At 47.7% G+C, this 18,060-nt stretch overlaps 1 protein-coding gene across 1 annotated transcript in view; it reads right to left on the bottom strand.

The window, feature by feature from the left end:
- Nucleotides 1–17,394, bottom strand: part of LOC147607306 (3-dehydroquinate synthase, chloroplastic-like) — a 39,392-nt gene extending 21,998 nt beyond the window's left edge. Inside the window, exon 1 of the mRNA XM_086790477.1 lies at nucleotides 16,908–17,394. Within this exon, the coding sequence (XP_086646603.1) occupies nucleotides 16,908–17,272 (365 nt within the window). The 5' untranslated portion in view covers nucleotides 17,273–17,394. The remainder of the gene's footprint in view (nucleotides 1–16,907) is intronic.
- Nucleotides 17,395–18,060: the final 666 nt, after the last annotated feature.

Below are 18,060 nucleotides of genomic sequence, written 5' to 3' on the forward strand. Positions count from 1 at the left end.
CCATGAGACAGGGCTATCTCTACTCATGAAGAAATGAAAGATCTCTAGCTCTTGTATCTCTGCGAAGGCCCGCCTTTTGCGGCGAGTAAGTCTCCTCATCTCTCTCCTCGACTCCTGCTCTGTGATGGCTCCCAAGGCTCTCTGTATATGCGGAGCCGTGAGTATAGGGCTCTGCACTCGTCATCATACCATCTGTTATAGTCCCAGATCTCGCAGGCTCTCCTGAGTGGACACGATGTGGGCAGCTCTGTAATGCAGCCGTGTGTAGGAGTGATGCCAGCTGGGTTGTAATGGTATCCATAGGTGCCAGGGGATCCATGAGTAGGAGCCCATCCTCTACTCTGCCAGTGTATATGTCTGCCATGTCATGTGTGAAGTAGATGGTAGTGTGTGGCGTCGGTATGTGGGGGGCTGGTGATATTGGTGATCCGGCTAGTGAAAATGCCAAGTATGTATGATTTGCCCAATAGGACGAGGTGGAATGGAGAATGAGGTGACAAGCTGTGATGCCTCCAAAGACCCCATAATGTAGTCTACCACCGTCTGAAATCCCTCTACTCGAGGTAGCCCTCTCTCTCTGGGCTCTGATGTGTCTCTGTTAGAAGTATGATGTCTCCCCCCACCATAACATGCTCCAGTCGTCCAGGCTGCACCCATAGTGAACCATTACAGTTCCATACTGCCATGTGTATCTCTGTTAGTGGCCTCTATGTCCCATAGGCCCCAAACCGCTAATCCATGGGCCGGCCATCAATGATGACCCGACCATCTCGATAGAAGGCCGCCTTGCCTTCTCTCCTCGCGTGTAAGACTCATGGCATGCAAGCTCTCCTATGCTCAAGCTGCATCCTCGTGAGATCATCATCCAAGAAAATAGGAGCTCCCTCTAAACCCCATAGTATGACCCTCTTCCTCATGAAGGTGGCCATCTTCGTCTCTCCTGCAAACTGTAGGATGAGGGCTCACTTGCGTGTTGAGTCTTTCCCGGCTCTCCATGCTTTGGTGAAGGGGAGAGGGTGCTCTTCCTTATAGCTGAGCTTCATGCATAGAAGCTGTCCATCTTTCTCGGCAGTGGAGTCGGGTGTCTCGGCTATACCTGTGACTCGAATGTTGAGGCGGCGGGCATGCCTCATCTTCTCCTCCTCAATGGTGGTGTGAATGATTTGGTGTTCTTCCCTTTGAGTCTCCTCCCTCACTTCTTTACGGATGTTCTTCTTCACCACCTCAACCCATCCTGACTGCTTGGCTTCGAGTTTTCCCTCCATGTCCTTTGTGATCTCCTTGGAGATCTCTTCTTTGATGGCCGTGAGTGTTGTCATTGATCTCCCCTTCTTCCTTCTCAGTATTCTTGATGGCTACCATTTCCACTTTCAATGCACTCACCTCCTCCTTGAGTGCCGTGTTCTCTTGTTCGAGGTTCGTGACCCGTGCTTCGAGAGGCATGATGTGCCTGTGTAGTTTGTTCTCCACCTCATTGAGGTTGGAATCGGATGTCTTCTTGTTCTCCTTGATGAGTGCCTTCATTGCCGTCTCGAGAGCCTCGAGTTTCTCTTGGAGACTCGGGGCCATTCCTTCAGATCACTCTGCAGTCCTTCCCACAGGCAGGGAGGAGAGAGAAAGAAAGAAAAAGAAAGTTATATGCCTTTCCTCCAAGTATCCTGTGAAAGGGCTTCCTTAACGGAAGTGGGCTCCTTGTCCCGCATAATACGAGACATCAAAGCATAGTTTACCTGAAGAAGCTCCGCTGTATTGCTTTTGTCGCGGACTCTGTGCGATCTTCGAGGGCCGTTCTCTGAGGTCCACTCGGAGGATAGCTCCATGACACCTAACTCCCGAAGGGTGCCCATCAACCACCTGGGTACTCGAACAGATCGTGGAGCCTCCTGCTGTTGCGGGGGCTCTACTCCAACCGCTGGCTCAACCTCCTGTACTGACTGTGGTTGACCAACTGGAACAATGGTCTGGGAATCATCATCAGACTCCTCTAGATCTCCAAGAAGTGGCGGCTCCTCGACAGTGGATACTGGAACATGCTCATCAAAGACCACATCTCGGCTGACAACAATCTCATTCCTCTCTGGATCATACAATCTGTATCCCTTGGAAAGAGAATTATACCCCACAAATATAAGCTTACGGGATTTGGAGTCAAGCTTCCCCCTCTGCTTCTTCGGAATATGTACATACGCATCGCTCCCAAAAACACGGAAGTGGGAGACATTAGGTTTCTTGCCAAAGTATGCCTCAAACGGAGTCATATTAGGTACTAAAGTCGTTGGAGACCGGTTGAGGGTATGGACAGCCATTGCCACAGCCTCTCCCCAAAGTGGACGAGGAAGATCACGATGCTCCAGCATGGTCCTCGCCATCTCCACCACATTCATGTTTATCTTGATGCCATGATCTGCACAAAATCTGACGAAAACATTCAAAGAGAATTCACCCCCTTTGTCAACCCTAAGAGTCTTTACCTGCAATCCAGACTCTTTTTCCACCATCACGTGCCAATCCTTGAACCGTGCAAAAGCTTGGTCCTTCTGTGAAAGAAAGTAGACCCACGTGAATCTGGTACACTCATCAACAAGCAGCATGAAATAGAGAGATCCTCCCAATGATGGTGTCTGCTGAGGTCCACACAAGTTAGTGTGAATCAACTCCAATGGTTTTGAAGCCCGCCTGGAAGCCTGCTTCGGAAAGGATTCCATGTGCTGCTTACCACGTATGCAAGAACTGCAACGTCCTTACCTGCTGCCAACATCTGGCAAGCCAACCACCATCTGGTCCTGGAAAGCTCGCCGCAGTACATCCACATTTAAGTGGCCAAAACGAAAGTGCCACAGATCTCTGACCTGAGAACCTGTCAATGAGGAGAGTGCAGAGCTTGTAGATACCATTCTCCACACCGCCTTCCCAAACAACCTAGCCAGTCTCACGGTCCCATAGAGCAACTAAATGCTCCTCAAATTCCACCCGAAAGCCAGTCTTGCATACTTCATGCACTGACAGAAGATGAAAACCAAGAGCAGGGACGTAAAGAACATGGGAGGAATGCTTACCCCCCTTTCCGTCGGGAATAATCTCCATCCGGCCCTCACTGTGTATCGGAATGGTGGAGTTGTCGCAAATGAAGATGCGACATGACTGCCGTTTAAGATCCAAAAAGAAGTCTTTGTGCCTGGAAGCACCACTGTCAAGAATCCACTCCTGGGTATCCTTTGCGGTGAAGCCAATTGCCTCCTCGCTCGAAGACGATGAAGTATCTAAGTCCATCATCTCTAAGTGCACAAATGCTGGAGTCTTTGCAGCTGAGGCTGACTTCCCAGTCCGCTTAGGACACTTCCGCCAATAGTGGCCTTTCTCGCCACAATCATTGCAGGACCTCTCGGCCTTCAATTTCTCTCGATCTGTGTCAGGCTTCTTCTCAGAAGACTTCTCCGGTGAAGCCTTCCCTTTGCCCTTGTTGTTTTTCCGGCCTTTCGGCCGTTGGCCAGTTAAGGCATCCGAACCTCCGCTCTGAGGAGGGTTCGTGAATCGTTCTTCCTGGTCCAAGACCATGGGCACAAGCTCCTCCCATGTAATGGTGCTGAGCCTGCCACTAGTAATCAAAGAGGAGTAGGGAACGGGGACGGGGGTAGGAACGGCACTTAAAAATTACTTTGTCAGTACCACCCACTCGCCTATACGGGCAAAGCTTGCCTGTCCATGGCTGTGCACCACCTCCATGAGGGGATGGGGTGTGATTGACCTCATCCCACCACGTCCATCCCGTCGTCCTTCTATGGGTAGTTGGAACTTGAAGAGCCACTGCCACCAGGAGGATGCCATGGATGATGGATGCCTCCTTGTCACTTGATAGCTTGAGAGAGAGAGAGAGAGAGAGAGAGAGAGTGAGGCTTGAGCCTTGAAAGTTGAGGGAGAACTTGAGTGTGAGGATAGGTGTGTGTGTGTGTGTGTGAAGCTTGAGAGAGAGTGTGAGGGAAAGTGTGTCTTGAGAGGCTACAGCTTGCTTGTGTGAGAGCTTGAAACTTGAGACCTTGGTCCTTGAGGCTTGCCGCTTGAGGGAGAGAGAGTGTATACGTGTGTGTGTGAAGCTAAAGCTTGAAGTGTGAGAGGGAGTGTGTGTGTGTGTGTCTTCTTATAGGGAGGGAGGCAAGAGAGAGGCCAAGGCCCAAAGCCTCAAAGGCTCAAGGCCTATGGGCCAAGGGTAAAGGCCCATGAAAAGCCCCTCCCAAACGGCCAAAAAAAAAGGTCAAAAATGTAACCATTGCCCAAACAGTAACCTACAGGCGTTCCCATGCAGCCGTCCCCCACAACCGTCCCCTCCTGGATCCGTCCCCGGAACGCCGTCCCTTGTGAGGGACGCCTAGCTGGGGACGTCCATCCGTTCCCGTCCCCGAGGCGGCGTCCCCCCGTTCCAAGGGTCTGTCCCCTCCTCCCCCTATGACTATGGGCCCTGGTGTCTGGTAAAGACAGGAGATGACTTCTAACAATTACACCCCCATTATGGTACTGGTTGGAGCTAGACAGATCTACATTGCATCCTTGTATACCCTATGCATATAGGTTGCATACTGAGCCTCTAGCAGTAGTGCTCCATCCATCACACCCCCCCACTAGCTCAATACTTTCATAGTTTATTTCATGTTCATTTTGTCCTTTTTTTTCTGGACATCCAGAAGACATTGATAGTTGTACATTGAATTGTCTCATAGGTCGAGTTCGGCCTCTAATAGACGTTAATACAGCTTTCTCTCTCAACTGGATGCATGCAGGCGGGCAGTTTACTGGTGGCCACAGAAGTGCACAGCTGACAGGCTTCTCTCTCTTTCTTTCTCTAGGGGAAGGCGACACAAGGACTGTAAGTTTCTCTCTCTTTGCGAGCAGGTGGGACTGCAGGAAGTGCCTAACCGAGTCTCTCTTTTCACTGGCTTGTGACTGTTTCGGAGTTGTTCTCTGGCCCTTTGTGAGAGGAAGGGTTTGGTAGTTTGGAGGGTGGAAATAGGGCAAGTTTTCGGACTGATTTGGAAGAGTTTACGGACTGTTTCATGGCTGAGTTGTGGCTATGTGCATGGGCCAGTTAGATGCGTATTCAAGACCTCATGGATGCACTATCTTGGTTGATTAGAGGAGAATAACATTGTGGTGTTTTTGGGGCACAAGGCTGTGTGTAACCTCTATGCTAAGAGGTCCAGAGGATTGGCAGATTGGGCATGCAAACATACAAGCCTTGAATGGCCATGATGTACTCATTTAAATTCTTCCATTGAATTTGAATAAAGAAATAACGAAAGGGGCGCCAAGCTTTGGGGCTAACAAGTGTCGCTGTTCTTTTTGTGTAGGAGCACTCTAGCTCCCATACATTTGTCTTATTTGCTGGATTACAACTGTGTTTGGGTGACTGCTAGTCTACCGCACTTTGGTTTCTACCACAGGCCGGTTTGAATTATTACAACAAAAAGGTAGTTGATAGGGCATATGCACCACTAAAGACAGAAAGAATTAACACAATATCAACTTGGCTACAACTTGGATGAAAACTTCACAATGTGAAATTTGCATGTCCGCTAATACAGCATAAATATATACCTAGATGAATCCAGGAACATGCCCAAATTCACCTTATAAGAAAGTGCAATTTATAACCTCATGGTAGTCATCCACAAGACAATAAACCATCAACTCCATCATGCATAGTATGGACAAGATACTACGACATCCCCACTAACATCATCACTGAGGAGCATCATGATGCCATGAGAGACCACTAAGGTGATTTCAACCACTGAGGAGCATCATGATGCCATGAGAGACCTGTGGGACTAGAGGAAAAGAAAATGCCATGGTCCCACTCTTGCATAAATATAACGCACTTTGCCTGCGTGGAAAGAGAGAACCCTAAATACGAGCCCAAGTAGCCATGAGAGTATGGATGATATCACCCCATATAGTACTAATGCACTGAGACCCAAAAATCTGGGCACCCTCAATAGCCTCCGTGCATCTAGCTCTCTAGATCTGTCATGGTATAATACTAGCAACAATCTAATCCTCTGTCTAGGGGGTGTATAATTAGAGTGAGGGACATCCTGCAACAAACCATGCTAGGCAATATCTCTACGAATGAAAATAGCAGAGTTTGTACCACTGCCCTCGTAAAAAAGCTGTGGACCGGACTGGGAGAGCCAAGCAACTCCCCCAAAGTCACATGCATGGCGTGGCCACTCAATTTGCCCATAAGTTGGGCTATAGAACCCCAAATCCGTTGTGCATTGATGCATCCCCATAAACAATGCTATACAGTCTCAAAATCTGCCGCACATCTCGGACAAGTAGGTGCCACACCAAAAATCGATCTCCAATGATTGGTGGGAAGACCACCATGTAAAAATAACCAAAAGAAATGAGAGATCTGGCTCCTGTATAAATGCCAAAGCCTATGCCAATATCTACGCTCTATCGCTGGAGATATATCATAACTTTCCCAATGAGGACTGAGAGTAGGGATCCTATATTGATCGCTTCTCACGCTCGCTGAAGCTCCCGCTATCCCCCCCTGCTCGCGCTTCTGTCTGCACACCCCTCACCCTGCCCGCCCTCGCGCCTTCCCCCCTCCGCCTGCCCTCGGGTTTGCGCCGCCCCCCCCTCCGCCTGTTTTTCCTGCGCTGAAGCGCCCCCCTCCCCTGCACTTCGCCTTCGCGCCCCCCCCCCTCCCGTTGCTCTTCGCCTTCGCGCCCAGCCCCCTTCTCTTCAGCGCCTCGCCCCCCCCCCCCCCCCCCTCGCCAGCTCTCGCTTCCCCATTTCCCCCTCCTTTTTTTTCGTGCTGCTCCCCCCCCCCCTAGGGTTCTATTTTCGCTGCCTCTCCCCCCCCCTAGGGACTCATCCACAGTCCCTTCGCCCGCCCCTGAGGACACCCCCATCAGGCTTTCTCTTTCGCCGGAAGAGGAAGCGAGCCTCGCCGCAGAGGTGGAACGCCTTCAGGCACATACCACCATCTGCCGTATAGTCGGCACTCGCCCCAGCAGAGGGGAGATCCGGGATCTTCTCCAGGCCCGCCTTCTTGCAGATGTGGGCAAGATCCTCGACGTTCAGCTACTGGGCCGTGGACATTACCAAATCGAGTTCGAGATAGCCCAGAGCATGGCCAAGGTCCTAGCCATGAGTCCCCTTGACATCAGGGGTGCTCGGGCTTTCTTCAGACCTTGGCAGCATGGCTTTGACCCAGCAGCGGCCGAGCAGGGAGAGCGCCTTTTCCATGTTACAGTTTGTTTCCCTGGACTCCGCCGAGAGTACCTTCCGCTCCTTCCTAGGCTAGGAGCATTGGTGGGTTCGGTGCTAGAGACAGACTGTACCCTTCCGACTACAACCACGCATCTAGTCGAGCCCATGCCTGAGGTTCGCGCCTGTCAACCTGCTATTCCACCGGCGCACTCTGGGACTACGCTATCAAGATTGGCTCCAACATGCATTGCCGCCTTCAGCCGAGCAACACCCCCTTCTGCCTACTGTCTCTGGAGCTCATGGCCGTGTATTCTCAACTCCTCTTTGGCTCTTGTCCATGCATTCCAACCTCCACTTCGCGGCTTAGGGAGGTGTGACCTTGCCTGGCGAAGAACTCCTTCTAGCTGCATCTCCGTCGTTCCTCTATGCGTGGATGTCCGGAGCAGCCCTGTGGTCGACCTCAGCCCCTGCCTTGCCAATTTTACACATCCGTAGCCACGCTCTAACCTGCTGGGCAGCCTTCATATGGTGGTGTTCTTTTCAAGGGCTCAATTCTGTGTACATGGGCATTTTTTCAGTCTGTTCAATCTAGCCAACCTTCATGCCCTTACTTACCTTGCCTCCTTCAAGTTTCCTAGGCTCTCCTAGCTAGCCTTCAGCGTTCGTGCTCCTCCTACTCTGCAATCCCATTTCTTGGCCATGCATTGGCTCTGCTCAACCATTTTGTCTACGGGACTCTTGTTTGGTTATGTTGCTCCCAATGGTATGCTCAAGGGTCACCACTCTCATTTATAGCAGCTATGTCTCATCCCTGATCGTCTGCAACACCATGTCAATGGCTCAGTGATCATCAATGGCTTTCCAAGCATCATCAAGCATCACAAAGACAACTGGCTCTTGTCACTCCATAGCAGTCTTGTTCTTCTACCTGGTTCAGTTGTGCAGTCTCATTAAACTGCTGCAATCTCCCGATCTTGAGGTAATGGAAAACAATCAGTCTTGATTTGATGCTCCAGTTCTTGTTTTGATCTAGATCTTAGACCTATACCAGTTTGTTGGCTCTGGAATCCCGCCACTCTTGTACATCGGTCCCGATTACTCAGCTGGAGAACTTGTCCTTTATCTCCTAGATGTGTAAATGCTTTTGAGATTTGAGGTTGAGCTTCACAGGTGAAGGTTTTATTGGGCTTTAGGCTTATCTAGCATGCTTTTATACTTTGCAAGGGTCAAGTTTGTACACGCATTGCTGTTATCACTCCATGTAATTTCCCTTTCTTTTGATGGAGCAAGTAAAGTGATCCGCTTCATCCTCTCCACCCTCATCACTCTTCTCGGAACACTGGGCACTCAGGGTGCCAACTCTATCCTCTCAAGACAGTTAGACATGGCATCCATGCTTGCTTTGAGACCTTGAAGTAAATGTGTTAGCTGTGCAGGATCCACCACAAGTCGCTTGAAACCAAGGATAAAGAATGATGGCGAGGGTTGCAACCCATCACGCTGAGGAAGGGTGGGTGGGGCAAGGGAACGGCCCTACACCAAAAATACCAAAAAGAAACCAAATAGGCACTTTTCCCAAACCCGACCTTGTGCACTCTTGAATCCTAAGGGCTCTACCCTATACACCAAGAGGTCATCACCACATTAGTGCTATAAAAGAAAAAAAAATGCAGGTTAAGTAGACTCTAATATCAACTGTAGAACACTCGTGCCTATGTGCTAGGGTTTTCAAAGATAGAAAAGAGTGTAGTGGAATCACACATACAACACACACAAGAGTCCTAAATTATTGATATGTATAATGTACAAGAAAGAAGTATTTACAATTGCACTTCAAGTACAAGGGGTGACTGTGCACAAAGACACCACCACCCAATTGTGCTCTACTGAAGATCCTTCTTGACTTGTCCTACTGTACCAAAACACTCTTGAGGACTCTAGCGCTGAGGTGAATGTAGATAGTCTTGATGAAAATTACCATGCACGTATATATATGACACACGTATGCTGGTTGGCCACCTTATATTGCTTATGGCATGTTATTATAACCAAGAGCAGCCTGTCCAATGAGTGTACCACGTGGTAGTTCCGAGGCTACCCATAGACCTTTGCACACCTAGCCACGTTTGCTACTACGTGCATGTCACGTGCACACCATTCAGGTGTACAGTGACATGGCATCATTTTAGCATCATAAGTATCATCAGGATTTATCAGGCATTTTACAAACATTAAAAGCATTTAATTCAGCTTGTACATCATTGTATGGGGCTGGAATGGCACCTGCAACAGTGTACACATCATCTGCATCACATAGTTTAATTTATGACATTTTTAGGCTCATTTATGGGGCAGCCAACAGCAGTTGTGGACATTGCATCTGGCCGACCAGCAGCATTCTTGCATATATATACAGGCGCCTCTCCATTCAGCAATTCAAGCTCATCATAGCAGCATTCAGCACGGTGTTCTCCAACGCATCTCCTCCAGGAAGCTTTGGGAGCAGCATATCCAGCCAACGCATCAGCATATTCAGCAGTATAGATCCATTTGGATCTCATTGTAACCGCATTCATCATCTAATATAGCTGCATTGCATTGACACATATTTGTCTATCTCTTAAACATCATTAAGTGCAGTTTAGTTAGACTAAGGTTGTGTTTACGACGGTCAAAGATCCTCTACATGTCACAGTGCACACACCTAGCCTCTCTCTACTAGACACTTGTACATGCTGCCACGTAAGCCCTTAGGTGAGAGGTAAGGTATGTCACATTTTTTATCATGTTTTATGACCTAAAAATGGATGGTCAACCTGAATACAACTTGCCATCAGATCCTGACGTAAAGGGAGGTCAAAGGTCATTCTTGGGCATTTAGAGACACAGTTGCTGAGTCAAGACCAAGGATCAAGAGCCAAGACCAAAAGCATGCAACAAAGGCATCTGGCTTAGAAGAAGTTGTAAATAGCAAAAACCAACCACCCTCATGTGCGTTAGAGCATAAACAAGTGAAGGACAAACATGAACCATCAATCAGACATGCATGAGTAGGATCTAAGTTTAGATCCAAGTACCATTGTATATATGATCATCTTTTGCAAAATAATAGATTAGCGCTACATCTCTTGTCTCTTTCTTCTCCTAGTGTTTTTTAAATTAGTAGAGATTAGTGTTAATCATCTTTTGCTTAGTGTTAATATAAGATGCAGTCTTCCATTGTCAACACTCATATGACATTAGTATCATAGCCCTTAGTTTCTCCTCGGCATATTAGGGTTTGCAGGAAGTTAGCAACCAATTACGGTTTTTGTTTTTTCCTTTGTAGCCAATTTTTCCATGTATTAGGTCATCTAGAGGAGCTTTTAGCATGTGCATTAAGTCCTTCAACCAAATTCATGTATAAGGGTTTGCATTTTTAGCCCAAATTGCATTTAGGGCTACATTGAGAGTTTGCAATAGCCATTTGCACTGAATCTATGTGCGTTAGGGTTTTTGCATCCAAGTCTCGCATATATTTGCATGAGTCCACATGTAGCATTATTTTGCATGCATTTAGGTCGAGCTTAGGTACGAAGAATCTTCTTCTGACCACATCAGCTTCAACTATGAGGATCTGCTCCAATGCCATATTCAGCGAGACCAAGTAAATGGGCTTTTACTCATGAGCTCCACCCCTATCACATGCGGAAGCTCTCGGAGTCTTCTTTCAGCCCTAAACACCTTTCAGGAACAACCTGATGTAAAACGCAAGCAAAAGATGGAGAGAAGAGAGAGATAGCTGAGTTGCAGTATATTCATAATGTACAAAAATAAGTACAATCTGTGAGGGCAAAAGGACGAAAGGACCAGATGTACAAAAATCAAAGCAAAGAAACATAGCATGAAATAGGTGAATGATGGTGGTGAATGAAATCATGTACAAGAGACCCTCTGATGTGAGGAGACTCTGAGTAGAAGACTTGTGAAGAAGCAAAGACGAGGTCAGAGCTAAAGCACGGTCGGTGACAAAGGCTCACGTTGATGTGAGGCGAAGGCACTCCGTGAGGTGGTCGATGTCGAAGGCTCACGTCGGTGGATGCAGAGGCACTCCGAGATGGTAGGTATCTGTAGTGGGCAGCGGAAGGTGTAGTGGTGCAGGATCTGGTGACAAGGGTGTTGCAATACCTAAGGGGTGTAGGCTCTGATGACTAGGGTGCTGCAATACCTGAGGGGTGGTAAAGAGTAGAGAGGGTTGCCATCCCGAGTGGTGCAGGCTTTGGTGACAAGGGTGCTGCAATACTTGAGGGGTGGTGAAGGGTAGAGAGGGCTGCCATCCGGAGTCGTCGTCAAATGAGCAGAAAGGGCTGCTGTCCCAATGTCGAATGATGATAATGATCAGAGAGGGCTGTTGTCCCGATGTCGAATGAAAATAAGCAGAGAGGGCTGCTGTCCCAATGATGTTAGCTGATAACGAGAAGAGAGGGCTATTGTCCCAACAATGTGAGCAGAGAGGGCTGTTGTCCCAACGATGTGATGATGAGCAGAGAGGGCTGTTGTCCCAACGATGTGATGATGATGAAGCAGAGAGTGGGCTGCTGTCCTGAGGTGAGCTGCAGGAGAAAAACGTTGATGTGATCGGGCTGTTGTCCCAAGATGTGCTGGTTGATATGGTGAAGACCCAAGCTGCTGCAGAGGTAGGCCGACAGCAGCACCAGAAGATGCTATGTATGATCTTGAATATGATGTGTTGGTTGCTGAATGGAAATGATGCATATATATATGGGGTGGGCTGCTGCTTGGCCCAGTGCAGGGGCTGTCGGTGGCCAGCAGCACAAGACCAAAAAAAACAAATAAAACCCTTTTTGGGCTGGCTAAAATACCATTTTCACACACCTCCTCTCATACCAAAAGGGGACCATGAGAGAAGATGAGATGACAATGGATACCAGGGTCCCACACTGACACACCGGCAAAAGGAATGTATCCCTCTCTGGAAGCGAAGTCTGATAAGTCTCGAAAGGAAGATCGTGATGGCAAAGGTATAGAGGGTGAGTAGATGTAGACAGGCTGATCGTCTCCCAATGTAAGACCTTGAACAGGGCTCTCCAATGAGTAAGAAGTCCCATCCCCTGTGTGGTCCAGATCTGAGTAAGGAGAATCAACTTCTGGTGAGAAAGGTTGGCCCTCCGGAATCGCGGGTAGACGATCCATGCTGTGTACTCTCCAGGTCTTCAATCCCTTTGCTCACGATAGCTCTGATACCATGTGAGGGAAAAAGGACTGAATGAAATCATGTATAGTGAGGAGGCTCTGAGTAGAAGACCGTCGAAGAAGCAAAGACGAGGGGAAAAAGGACGAAAGGACCAGATGTACGAGAGATCAGAGCAAATCAACACAGCATGAAATGGGTGAATGAGTGTATGTATGATGGTGAATGAAATCATGTATAGTGAGGAGGCTCTGAGTAGAAGACCATCGAAGAAGCAAAGACGAGGGGAGCTGAAGCACGGTCGGTGACAAAGGCTCGCATCGATGTGAGGTGTTCGGTGTCAGGCTCGCGTCAGTGGATGCAGAGGCACTCCGAGATGGTAGATATCAGTAGTGGGCAACGGAAGGTGTAGTGGGCAACAGAAGGTGTAGTGGTGCAGGCTCTGGTGACAAGGGTGTTGCGGTACCTGAGGGGTGCAAGCTCTGGTGACGAGGGTGCTACAATACTTGACGGGTGGTAAAGAGCAGAGAGGGCTGCCGTCCCGAGTGGTGCAGGCTCTAGTGATGAGGGTGCTGCAATACCCGACGGGTGGTGAAGAGCAGAGGGCTACCGTCGCGAGTCGATGTCGAATGAGCAAAGAGGGCTTCTGTCCCGCTGTCAAATGAAGATAAGCAGAGAGGGCTGCTGTCCAAACGATGTGAGCTGATAATAAGCAGAGAGGGCTGCTGTCCCAATGATGTGATGATGATGAAGCAAAGACTGGGCTGCTGTCCTGAGGTGAGCTGCAGGAGAATAACGCTGATGTGATGGAGCAGAAAGTGGGCTGGTGTCCCAAGAAGTGCTGCAGCAGAAAAACGCTGATATGGTGAAGACCCAGGCTGCTTCAGAGGTAGGTCGGCAGCAGCAGCAGAAGATCCAGTGTATGATGTCGAATATGACGTGTTGGTTGCTGAATAGGTATATGGGGTGGGCTGCTGGTCGGCCCAATGCAGGGGCCGTCTGTCATGTGCATGAATATGCCATGGACATTCTCAGAGATTCTCCAGCAGAGGTAACCAGAAAAAGACCATTAGAGCCAGGGTTATGGAGCACAGAGTGCAGATTGGCTAGAGGGGACTTGGAGAATACCAGGATGCTGTCGGCTGCATGAAAAGGGTACTGTCGGCTGCTTCCAGGAGGGGTCGGCTGTACCAGAAACCAAGGCAGCTGAAGGGGCATCCAGACATGGCAAGGCGGCTGCAAATAATAGCATGTTGGGATTTATTAGCCAGTCGGCTGGCCAAATGCTGGTCGGCCAGCACTTCTCTTTGCCCAAGGGCCTATAAAAGGCACTCAAGGCTCATCATTCTTTTCATTCAATCCCCTAGGGATTGGGTCAGTAGGAGTCCTATAGTAGGACCAGATTTTTGGGTGTTTACACCTTTTTATGAGGGCAGCCTAGGGCTGTAGCAAAGTACCCTTTTTGTACCATATGAAATATACTGAATTTCCAGCACATCTCTCTCTCTCTCTACTCTCTCTCTATATCTGCGTTTTGCATCAGATGGTTTTCCAGTAGTGTTTAGGGCTGAAAGAAGACTCCCAGAGCTTTCGTGTGTTACATTGGTATCAAAGCATCAGGCTCAGCAAAGCTAAACACTGACTCAGTCCCATATGATGGTGTACAGATCCAAGGTACAGGAAAGTACACGGATACGAAGCCCAAGGCAAGGAGCACAGATCCGAGAAGAACTCCCAGGAGGTTTGTTGGTGGTGTTCCACAGTGCCAAAGGGGATGGCAGTCCGGTGAGCCAGATAGGTTCTCAGGCAACGGTCCCAAGGGAGGTTTATCCTCCAAGGGGTGATATGAGAGTGCCAGACTCATTTCTCAGGAATAAGACTAAGACAGTGTTCAGAGTCAGGGCAGGAATGGATTGTGGACTAGATGGAACAAATGCATAGATCTTATTCTAAGACACAGTGGTTTTGGAGACCGGGCCGGGCTTTCAGAGAAAAGGGTTGCCAGGGATGGATGGATGACAAAGGGACTCCGGGAATAGAGTGGGATGATGACAGTCATCCAAGAACAGGTTGGAATCCCGTCATCAAGTTTAGCAGAGGGGGATGTCATGTGCATGAATATGCCATGGACATTCTCAGAGATTGTCCAACAGAGGTGACCAGAAAAAGACCATTAGAGCCAGGGTTATGGAGCACAGAGTGCAGATTGGCTAGAGGGGACTTGGAGAATACCAGGATGCGCATGAAAAGGGTACTGTCGGCTGCTTCCAGGAGGGGTCGGCTGTACTAGAAACCAAGGTGGCTGAAGGGGCATCCAGACATGGCAAGGCGGCTGAAGGGGCATCCAGACATGGCAAGGCGACTGCAAATAATAGCATGTTGGGATTTATTAGCCAGTCGGCTGGCCGACTGCTGGTCGGCCAGCACTTCTCTTTTCCCAAGGGCCTATAAAAGGCATTCAAGGCTCATCATTCTTTTCATTCAATCCCCTAGGGATTGGGTCAGTAGGAGTCCTATAGTAGGACCAGATTTTTGGCACTTGGAGTCTATAACTACGAGAGAGACTAAGAGAGAGAATGTTTTAGATTGTGTGTAATAGCAAGTTGGTACTTTGTAGAGAAGGCTAAAGTACCAACTTCCAAAGTTTCAAGCATTAATGATAGCATGTGCGCACTATGTATCATGGGTTGGTGCGTTGCAAGCTCTGGCGATTAGCAAATGGGCAGGCAGCGCCTTCAAAGCTCTTAGCTAAGCGCTTACACGTATGGATTGGCATCTTGCAACTATCATGCTTACGTGTTTTCCAAGTGAGTAGGTGGCCACGTGTGCAAAAGTGGCCACCTTAAGGCTTACACCTAAAAAACCTTCGTAAAAAGGCTCAAAACGGCACCCATATCCCGCCAAATACACCCAGCCCTAAACCAGTAACGATACGGGGCGAACACGTTTCACCAAGCTCCTAGTCGCCATTTCGATGAGACCGAATGCAGGGAAACACATTTCCATCAAGCAAGTAGCCATTTCGTTGTTTCCTCTCCCAACATAGCCGTTTCTCCCGCTTTTGTGAGCTCGATACGAACGGGAATTTGTCATACACGAAGCTGAATACCGTTGGTAGAATAAAGAGTGGATAGTGTGATACAGATGGCAACAAGAAGAATGTGAAGCATGGCATCACGTGCACCACCTATTCTAGGGTGCCACGTGGACATTCTCGTTTGTCTAGGACAAAGGATCCTTTTTCTCATGAGCCTTGGGTAGGTTATGAGCCCTAGTCCAAGGGATAGGTCGCCATGCGCCATCTAGGTCTTTAGGGTTTGGTCCAGTCGTGCTCGTGGCACAAGTCTTTTGTAACCCTATTTGCAAGATGTAATGTTTGTACAAGCCAAACCAGACACTTATTAGCCCCATGAAGTCAGGTGTCAAGTCAATGTCCAAGTTAGGGGTAGTTGTGTCAGGCCATGTGTGAAAGCCACACCGTCATGTGATCACACACGAACTAAAATCGCACGCTTCCATTAGTGTACACATGGCAATCATTTATGTATTGTACTCTTTAGGTCTCATAGACCCTTTGGGTCTTTCATAGCATTAATCTCTCTACTCCGCCATGGACATTTGAGCTCTCCATGTTTATCATTACATTGTACACATAGAGACCTACTGTAAGCCTTGTCTTTTTCTTTATTGTGCTGTAACATCCAGTCTACACATGGAACATAAGTAACATCTTTTTAGTCTCATAGACCCTTTGGTTCTTTAGTAGACGTTAATAAACTCTCTCTCTCTCTCTCTCTCTCTCTCTCTCTCTCTCTCTCCATGTGGATTTTCCATATCATCATTGCCTAGGTCTCTACTTAGTGACATTAAGAAAGATGCCCAGCAATCGTCTCATGTGGGACTGGATACAAAGAACTCACCTAAATGGGCAAGGAAATGCACACATGCAATACCAAACTCCCAAGAGTCACTCTTGACAGAGCACTCTAGCTGTAGCAAGCCAGACGTCCTTGACCCACTAGGGGTCAACAGCTCCACATCCAAAAGATTCTTTCGGCATGGAGAAGCCCCTCTAGAGACACTGGACATAGAGAGCATTTATGAGATTACAGATGCAGCTCCAGCCTCCAGCACAGTGACACCCCCATGTATCTGTATGGACTTCTCCACATTATATCACAGCCACAACGCTACCTTGTGACACTCCAGTCACATGGTCATTTCTTTGTCTAGGAACCTCATTTATTTTCTTTTCCATGAGCTAGACATTCCATGGATTTATTGTAACACTTCTTTGTCTCATAGACCCTTTGAGTCTTTTGTGGACATTGATATATCTTTCTTTCTTTCTCACATACTTACACTTACATACATGTAGTTGAAAATTTTCCATCTCTTGAATGATTTAATTTATTAGAACCACATTAAGGTGCAGTGAGAGACACCAGAAGGGAAATGAAAAATGGAAAAAGACAGGAAAAAAATGGTAAATGATTACCTCTTAAAAACTTCAGTATTGTCGAGAAGCCCAGAGCCGATGTAGATAGGGTATCCTCGCACGCCTAGGCTGATGGTGAGCTTTTCTGTGGTGATGCTAGCAGTGTATCCCTCCAAAACAGCAGAACTTGCAGCAATCATGATGGGATGAGTGTGAAGATCTCTTGACGCTGAAGAAACCTGGGTTCTCTGTGCAAAATTAGGGTTGCTGAAGGAGCTCTGAAGGCAGACCTTGCTTTTGGGCTTTGCATTCAGCACTTTCCTGCGAGAAGAAGAATATGAGATAGGGCCACGTGCCTTGCTGGCTTCCACATCAGCACGCCTCAAGCTGGAGCTGAAACTCGATGTTGAGGATGCAGTCGTCATCTTCCCACTGTTAAGTTCTCGAGAGTGAGGACACCAGCTTCAAAACCTCGGTTTGAGAAGCGGATGAGGGTGTTTGTCCACGTCGTCCCGTAGTTTCAATAAATATCGTATAAACACATGGCACCAAAATGTTTTTTCATTTCTATTAAATGTACTAGTATTGGACCCGCGCGTTGCTGTGCGGCATCCAGAAAAAATAGGCTCAGTTTCTCCAATTTAGGTCATATTTTAAGTAAACACAATACATTATTTCAAGTGACTTCATATATACATATCTCAAAATAACATTCATGTCTCGTAGATTTATAGTAGCGAAAATAAAAATATCATAGTAATGTAGCATACGAAGATGCAAAAAAGGACCAATATTACATATTCTCAATATGCACCACAAAATACGTATTCTCAGTCAGTAATGTCAGAATCAACAAATTGAATTCTTCTCTTATAAGAAGGATCATTTATTTGTCTCCTCACAATACGCTCTCTATTGTAAAGCGGTGATCCATGCCGCACATGCTCTACTATCGATGAATGCAAAGGACCTGCACAAACGAAACAACGATAAATCAAATCTCAAAAGGACCTGCACATAACAACACGTAAAATCTCAAAAAAATCTTATAATAGAAAAACATAATCAAAATTACCTCGTACAATAGAACATTGAGTGAATGGTACATGAGAAGCTCTAGTATAAAACCCATAACAAATACCAATGGTCATGATGGATGTAAGAAACAACCAGTCATCAGGTACTGAATACCCCTCAAATGATGCAAAGCATC

The sequence above is a fragment of the Cibotium barometz genome, chromosome 55, assembly GCF_041138505.1.
Source record: "Cibotium barometz isolate CiBa-2024 chromosome 55, ASM4113850v1, whole genome shotgun sequence".
Lineage (NCBI taxonomy): Eukaryota > Viridiplantae > Streptophyta > Polypodiopsida > Cyatheales > Cibotiaceae > Cibotium > Cibotium barometz.